Source organism: Anneissia japonica, unplaced genomic scaffold, assembly GCF_011630105.1.
Source record: "Anneissia japonica isolate Jap-2015-1 unplaced genomic scaffold, ASM1163010v1 scaffold199_len4679917_cov187, whole genome shotgun sequence".
NCBI classification, from domain to species: Eukaryota; Metazoa; Echinodermata; class Crinoidea; order Comatulida; family Comatulidae; genus Anneissia; species Anneissia japonica.
Genome location: NW_022686322.1, coordinates 3,516,731 through 3,525,561, shown reverse-complemented (window position 1 = coordinate 3,525,561; position 8,831 = coordinate 3,516,731). Strand labels below are relative to the sequence as shown.

At 41.4% G+C, this 8,831-nt stretch overlaps 1 protein-coding gene across 1 annotated transcript; it reads right to left on the bottom strand.

Annotated features, from left to right (window-relative positions):
- Positions 1 to 1,216: 1,216 nt before the first annotated feature.
- Positions 1,217 to 8,051, bottom strand: LOC117114630 (protein eyes shut homolog). Its single transcript, XM_033258333.1, has 2 exons — positions 6,806 to 8,051; positions 1,217 to 3,468 (listed from the first exon to the last, which is right to left on the bottom strand). Exons 1-2 carry the CDS (start codon positions 7,976 to 7,978, stop codon positions 1,804 to 1,806), a joined length of 2,838 nt encoding a protein of 945 aa, XP_033114224.1. The 5' UTR covers positions 7,979 to 8,051; the 3' UTR covers positions 1,217 to 1,803.
- Between the last annotated feature and the right edge of the window lie 780 nt (positions 8,052 to 8,831).

The following is an 8,831-nucleotide window of genomic DNA, read 5'->3' as shown; positions in this document are numbered from 1 at the left end:
AAAAAGTTCCAGAAAATAAGATAAAAATTAGTTGTGGTTCTATCTTCGGGGTTCTAAGGCGGCCTCCATTATATATCTTACATAATATTTAGCGTTGAGTGGGTGATTATCGTCTGGCGGTTGCTTTGTTTATGGTTTGGTTTCTACAAACATATCAATATGGAGACCATCCGCCAAAACACGTTGCAGGTTAGAGATTATTGAAAAAAAACATTTGTTGTAGATCGCCTTATTTCATTCCACTACCCGCCCCACCCCCACCCCACCCCACTAACCAAGAAAATCCATATCAACATTCATTTTAATCGAACTCAATTTATTGTAAACTAGCAGAAGACTTGTATTAGGCCTTCTTTTCTTTAACACTACCACCAATTAACCATTTATCTACTTTATGACCACTACCACTATTGTACACTTTGACCTCATGTTTTTGTGGTATATTAAGTTTAGGATGAATATTTTATACACCGTACTAATTTGAATAAATGCTCCCCCTCCCCTTCGAATAAGCTCCTCCTCTGAGCCTCATTTAGAATAAACGCCTCCTTCGAATAAACGCCCCCTAAATGACTGTAAACAAATCAAATAAAAACACATTATATTAATGCTCTACTCCAGTAGAATTACATTTTGTCTAACATGATTGGGATCAACAAGTTATTATTATGATTACGCAATAATAATTTTGTGTTGTGGTTCCACATTTACAGTGAAATTATTGGGCGTTTATTTGAGTATATATAGACCTACGTATCCATTTTACACCAAAAAATACAAAAAATAAACGCATCCCTCAAAAAAACGCCTCCCTCGAAAACTCTTCTCAAATAAATACGTTAAGTCGGTACTTTACATAAAATGTATAGGCCTACATTATGTTTACATATTTGCTACGTAAGTCTCATAACGAGACATAGTTCAGGCCCGTAGCCAGGTTCTTCCAAGGGGGGTTTTCTGGGCGTGAGGTCCACGGTCGAAGCCCTAGTGGGGTCGGCGAAACCCCCAAAACAAGGGGATTTTTGTGCTTAATGGGTCTAAATAATGCTATAAAAGCAGATATGTTTGAAAAGGTCTTTGTCTGGGTGGGCCTACAGTGCATTAGTTGGGTTGGAGGACTTATTTGGGAAATTTGGAAGAGGGGGTTCGCCAGAAAAGAGGGGGTTTGCTACAAAAGGGGGATTCTCCCGAACCATAAACACCACCCCCCCCTGTAGTTATGTAGATAATGTTTATAATTCTTTAGAGTAGGGTTGGAGCCAGCGGGGGTGGGGCGGGGAGCCAGGGCCCCGTCGGGGAGAGCTGCCCCCCCCCCATTCCCCACCCCTGTAGGGGAGAAAAACCACAATTCATCGTGCAAATCATAAAGCCACCCCTGCTTTGAAGGGTTTTGTCAATTAGAAAAGTGATTAAGCTTATCTTGGCCTACCTTTTATATTTGAATGCACCGTTAAAATGTCACACATCTGCCGCTGAAAATAATCCTATCTATATTAATCTAAATCACTAGTCCTGCACCAATGTCATTAAGTGTTAGCATATAAATTAGTAGGCTCTAATATTATATTGCAGTTTTTTTTTCATTCATAAGAGATTACAGTCCCCTTTAAGGTACTTCTATACATATTCCTATATTAGGGTTAATTTTACTTTGTATAGTAATTTGTAAATATAAATCTGTATTGATCAATTTTATTGATGGAGGGAGGTTATTTAGGCTTATAGGCCTATGGTTACATACAGGCTATCTTTGATATCGATTTTCACGTAGGCTTATGACATTCTGAAATTGTAGAGATGTGTTTATTGAAGCTTTATATACATATAGGAAAAACATAGTGACAGGTATAAAGTGGGGATGTGCAGAAGGTGTCTGCCACTGTCACACGTCACCCCATAGTTACATGACCCTTGATCGACGAACCAATAACATTCTGTTCCACCACACGTGGGTGCTTTGTACACGTCACGTGTTCTGAAGTGTGTTCCATCCCATCCACATGTCTTGGAGCAAGCTGACCAATCACTCCACGAGGTCATAACACAATCTTGGATCTTGCACTCACAGCACTCTCCATTATATCCGGATGGACACTCACATTTGTCACTTCGGTAACTTAGAATTCCGTTGTTGTAACATTCTCGATTACACTCATTTCTCTCGATGAATTTAGAACATTCGGTTCCACCACACGTGGGCGCAATGTCCACATCACGAGTTCTGAATGTTGTTCCAAGTGGCCCACACGTGTGCGTGCACGCTGACCAATCGCTCCACGGGGCCATAACACAATCTTGGATCTTGCACTCACAGCACTCTCCATTATATCCGGATGGACACTCACACTTGTCACTTCGGTGACCCAGAATTCCGTTGTTGTAACATTCTCGATTACACTCATTTCTCTCGATGAATTTAGAACATTCGGTTCCACCACACGTGGGTGCAATGTCCACATCACGAGTTCTGAATGTTGTTCCAAGTGGCCCACACGTGTGCGTGCACGCTGACCAATCGCTCCACGGGGCCATAACACAGCCTTGGATCTTGCACTCACAGCAGTCTCCATTGTAGCCGACTGAACAGATACATTGGTCACTACTCAGACTTCCATTGTTGTAACATTCTCTATTACACTCGTTTTTGTCGATGAATTTAGAACATTCGGTTCCACCACACGTGGGTGCAATCTCCACATCACGCGTTCTGAATGTTGTTCCAAGTGGCCCACACGTGTGCGTGCACGCTGACCAATCGCTCCACGGGGTCATTACACAATCTTGGATCTTACACTCGCAGCACTCTCCGTTGTAGCCGGCTGGACAGAAACATTGGTCACTACTCAAATTTCCGTTGTTGTAACATTCCCTATTACAATTCTCTTTCTCGGAGATTTTCTCAGAACACGGGGCTCCACCGCAAGTCGGTTGCTTGGCCACATCACGTGTTCTAAATCGCGTTCCTTGAGGACCACACTCCCGAGTGCACGCTGACCACTGACTCCACGGGGTCATTTCACAGTCCTGTATCTCACATTCGCAACACTCTCCGCCGTAGCCACTTTCACAAATGCATTCTTTAGTATAATTTGATGGCATTCCTCCATGATAACACTGAACATTACAAGCTCTTTCCTCGATAGCTTTCAGAGAACATTTTTCTTCCAAGTCAACATAGTCATTCTCTTTCAGCATTACTCTATACTGGATACCTGCGCCACAATCTTTAGAACAAGGCATCCATTCAGTCCACTGATGACATTCATAGACATGGTGGTAGACTCCACAAACTATAAAACCGACTACTACTAGTAGGAAGAATAGTAGGCCTAGTACAATTAGCACAATCCTCAATTTTCTGGAGTTGTTTTTATAATCCATTTTGAAGTTCAAATCAGATTCAGGATAAGAAAACTCCATTATCTCCAAAGAAGAAATTTCTTTGCTAGGAATAAGAATAATACTAGCCTAGCTCTTACGTTTGTGAAAAGATCCAAATTCGTAGAGTTTTACAGCAGAGATTCTGTAGAGCCGGGTACTGTAGACTGATAAACTATTTAATCAGCTCATCCAAACGCTTGAGAAAATGATGATTGTTAAATGGTAAAAAAATCGGTCATATTAGGGTTCTGTCGAGGATCGACTCACATCTAATCACAATCCCTAATCTATCAAAACATTTAAAACGTTAGAACACAGTCTAAAAACATCATTGGAAAATCCGTAGGAAAAGTCCCCATCTTATTTACGTTTTGGAAATACCGTGAACACAGAGCCAACAACTGAGGGCGATGTTTACTTTTGCACTGAAATCAATCAATTTGAGTCGATAATCGACACACTGCTGTAGCGACATTTGGGCAAGGGTGCCGTCAGTGGGGGAGGGGATGCGTTGGGCCGTCAGGGCTAGGTCGGGGAGAAAAACACGCGTCACTTCGTCAGGGAGAAGAAAACATTATATAATACTTTTTACATATTAGTTGACTCTAAAATCGTTTAAATAAGGCTTAAACCCCTAAATCTTCACTTCCGCCCCCTGCATTAGGGCTACTTCCGAGAGACAACGCCCACTTACGTTCTGGTCGGGGAGTTCCCCCTCCGTTGGGAAAATCCTGACGCCACCCTTGCATTTCGTGTGGATCCAGCGGGGTATTTGTAACGAGACGATTTTGCAACGCTGGCGAGTGAAAAATCCCCACAGTATAAACCCAGTGTTATTATCCATGACGCTATCAGAGCTTTGCCATTACCATTGAGTTATACATTACTGAAATGAAGTTTATAGATATTGTTCAGGTTTTTGATGTAAGCTTTTTTAAACAATGGCAGTACATTGATAGGGAAGCTACATTGAAACAATCCCGGTTGGGGAAGCTCCCCAACCGGGTGAGGGGTGTGTTCCCCATCCCCGTAGCGCCGCCTGGCCGAACAGTCAGGAAGGGGGACTGCTAACTACAGTCTTAGCGGCGCCCATGGTTCGAGCTGCTCCACTCCCAGTATTCGACGGTGTACACATCCACGTGCACTTTAGAACCCATTGCATCGGAAGAGTAAGGTAGAGAGCTACCCCGATGCTATGATTCATTTCAGCACATGTCGTTGTGGAATCTTACCATAAGTTCCCCTTTACGGTGGCTAGGTAGTCACGGACCGACCATGGACCTATTAATAAGACCGACCATACACAATTCAGCACAATGACGCTGCGAGTTACGGTTTATTCCCCTACTGTACCTTTACTACGTTGTATATCATTGAAGAATATCATTGAAGTAAGTTATCACATTCGCTTGTTTATATACAAAAGGTTTTCGCTTCGCCTATGTCATTCTGTATCTCATGTCCAATTCAAACTGTTTTACTTATTTTCACACCAATACATTCAGAACTTGTGTCTCCATCATAAACTATGTACCTGGTCTGGATAATTACATTTCCACGAACAAATCCACGTTATAGTCTTTTTGCTGTTTGTACTACAGTATTTATTCCAGACACTTTAAAGATTGTTAAATTAATATTGGCCTAATGTTGCTGTGTGTAAATTTTTTTATCGTTTAGCCTACTTTTTCATTTTCTCGCCTAATGATATCACACAATTGTTTTCACAATAGGTACCCAAAAAAAAAATATTTTCATGTCATGTATACAAAGGTTTAAATGTCTACATAATGTTTGATTACGGTATTTTGAGTTCTTATGTCATGCTAGGCCTACAAAGTAATGCAAATACTTGAAAATAGCTCTAAACATCAACCATTAAACATACATATGGTTTGGCCTATTACAATACAATCAAATCACAGATCTTTGCATTGTTGTCTGCTATAATGAGTTATTTAGCACACGTATGGAGTAAGGTAAAAATAGTTGTGGTTCTACACGTCCAAATCTTACATAATATTTAAAAGTTCAGTGGGTGATATGTCGTTTATGATGGGACTGCTTTTTACGATCACGGTTCTACAGACATATCAATATGGAGACCATCCGCCAAAACAAGTTGCAGGCCAGGCCTTATTAAAACATAATTGCTGTTGATCGCCTTATCTCATTCCACTACTCCTGCCACCCACCACCACCAAAAAAAAAAACAAAAAAAATCAACATTATTGATTTTAATCGGATTAAATTAATTATCGTACCCTAGTAGGAGGCTCGTAGGCTTATTACTTTTCTTGTTATCACCAATTAATAGGCCTATTCCATGACCACTACCACTACTGTACACAATGACCTCGTGATGTTTGTGGTACAGTATATTGAAGAGAATGAATATTTTATATACCGTATTCATTCGAATAAACGCCACACTTTCAATAAGTGCCCTTCGAATAAACGACTCCTCCAGAGCCTCCTTGGAATAAACGCCTCCCTCTAATAAAATGCCCCGGGGCGTTTACTTTATCCTCGAATAAACGCCCCCTTACACATGACTGTAAACAAAAATTAAGAAGCAGCAACATTCTCAACAGTAAGTAATATGTATTGCTTTCCATGAAGTAATTACAAAGCAAGGACAAAACATGATTAAGAAGGTACAAAAAACAAAAACAGGATAAAAAAACATCATAAACGCACATCATCATTATAAAAATTAAACATGGAAAGCAGAGGATGACCCGTTAAGCCCGAAGTCTTGTTTCAGAAGGGGGTCCCCAAATAATAGTTATTATTGTAATTAAAGTAGAAAAGATAATAATAATAAACACAATAATAATAATAACAACAATAAGATACTATTAATGTCTCACTAATTAGAATTACTCTAATCTGGTTTGATCAACAAGCCTGTAATATATGATCATGCACAATAGATGGTAATTATGTGTTGTAGTTCCAAATTTTGAGTGAAAAAATAATAAACGCCTCCCTCGAAAGTTCCCTTAAAACCCGGGGCGTTTATTTAAATAAATACGGTATGTACGTATATACATGCATATAATGCATGCATTTTTAGGAGTTGAATAACTTCGTGGTTAAGATGCTTGCCCCCCCCCCCACCCCCAAATTACATAGTCCTGGGTTAAATTCCTGTACGGAAACTCATCATAAAATGAGCATTGTGTTTATGCTTTTCTTGAGAAGTTATTTGCCAATGATATTATTATATTATATTGCAGTTATTTCATTCATAAGATATTACTGTCCAAGGGAATTCCTTATACAGTCCACTAGGTTAATTTAACATTTTTGTAGTAGTAATTTGTAAAGATAAATGTGGTGTTCAATTTTATTGATGTGGGCCAAATGTATATTCATTGTTATGCTGACAACCTGGAATTGTAGAGTATCAGCGTGTTTATTGAAGCTTTATATACATATAGGAAAAAAATAGTGACAGGTATAAAGTGGGGATGTGCAGAGGGTGTCTGCCACTGTCACACGTCACCCCATAGTTACATGACCCTTGATCGACGAACCAATGACATTCTGTTCCACCACACGTGGGTGCTTTGTACACGTCACGTGTTCTGAAGTGTGTTCCATCCCATCCACATGTCTTGGAGCAAGCTGACCAATCACTCCACGAGGTCATAACACAATCTTGGATCTTGCACTCACAGCACTCTCCATTATATCCGGATGGACACTCACATTTGTCACTTCGGTAACTTAGAATTCCGTTGTTGTAACATTCTCGATTACACTCATTTCTCTCCATGAATTTAGAACATTCGGTTCCACCACACGTGGGTGCAATGTCCACATCACGAGTTCTGAATGTTGTTCCAAGTGGCCCACACGTGTGCGTGCACGCTGACCAATCGCTCCACGGGGTCATAACACAGTCTTGGATCTTACACTCACAGCACTCTCCGTTGTATCCGGCTGGACAGATACATTGGTCACTACTGTAGTCCAGAATTCCGTTGTAACATTCCCTATTACAATTCTCTGTCTCGGTTATGTTCTCGGAACACGGGGCTCCACCGCAAGTCGGTTGCTTGTTCACATTACGTGTCCTGAATCGCGTTCCTTGAGGACCACACGTCCGAGTACACGTTGACCATTCGCTCCACGGGGTCATTTCACAGTCCTGTATCTCACATTCGCAAAACTCTCCGCCGTAGCCACTTAGACAGATACATTCGTTGCTAACATTCGATAGAGTTCCCCCATAAAAACAATGAACATTACAAACCCTTTCTTCCATAGTTTGAGAACAGTTTTGCAAGTTACTCGGGCAAAAATTCTGTTTAATTCTAAATTGACTTCCTGGGCCACACACCTTAGAACAAGGCGTCCATTCACTCCACTCGGTGTTGATCTCACAGCATTGACCACTATATCCCTCGGCACAGGTACATGTCTTGGTTTCCTGGCTCAAATTTCCACCATTGTAACACTGGTCACACGGCTCTACGCTGATAATAAGAATGTCACAGTGATAGAAGATGCCACAAACTAAGCCAATTAGCAATAGGAAGCCTAGTAAAATTGGGGTAACTCCAATCCTTCTGGTTTTATCACCCATTTCGAAGCATGTGTTGTATTATCTTCTAAAGTGACGAATGAGGCATACAAACCCACGGAAATTCCTTAGGAAAGTCCCCATCTCATTACATATTTATTAGAATAATACGTCAGATCATTATGAAAACAAAGCCAACAACTGAGGGCGATGTACCGTGCTGTATACTTTGAGTAAAGTTACCCTGACACGCTGAAATCAATCGATGAATTGAAGGTGGTTGATGCACTGGGGCGGATCCGGGGCGGTCGGAGACACCCCCGAGTTTTAGAGTGAAATAATATCAAACCATTTTTTTTAGATATTCTCTAGTAATGCAAATGACCAAATGAAGTCAGGAGCGGTTTGGGGGGCGGCCCGGCCCCGCCTCCCCCCTCTTTTGGGAGGTAAAAAAAAAGGGAAAAAAGAGAGAAAAAGAAAAAATGATAGCCAAAAATGCATCAAATTTTATGTTCGGGCGTCTAGAACACAAAAATTTCGCAAGGGCATGCCCCGGACACCCTACGACAGTGTTGTCTCAATCGGCCCAACTTTCGGCCCCTTTCCGCCCCCCCCCCCTTTTGGACATTTCTGGATCCGCCCCTGGAAGTCAGTGCTTATACAGCGTCGTCTCACTCCAATAATTAAATAGTGTTCGATGCAGGAGTGATAAGTGAGGGTTTTCCCCCTCCCCTGACAGCAGCTACAATTACTTTTGGCCATGCATAGACATCAGAATGTCCAGGGTTCAGATTTAGGTTTGAGGAAACTCTTTTCACACTGACAGATACGTCCAGTGGGTGTGGCGGGGGAGGGGGGCACGAGGGTCCATTTCCCCTCCCCCACCCCGTCAGTAGGCCTACCACTGACAAAAAAT

What these genes read in the sequence shown, in the direction of transcription:
- LOC117114630 (XM_033258333.1), bottom strand. Translation starts at nt 7,978, where the DNA reads ATGGGTGATAAAACCAGAAGGATTGGAGTTACCCCAATTTTACTAGGC. An exon ending in ATATGTATATAAAGCTTCAA is followed by an intron (nt 3,469 to 6,805) that starts TAAACACGCTGA and finishes CGTAAGAGCTAG; the next exon opens with GCTAGTATTATTCTTATTCC.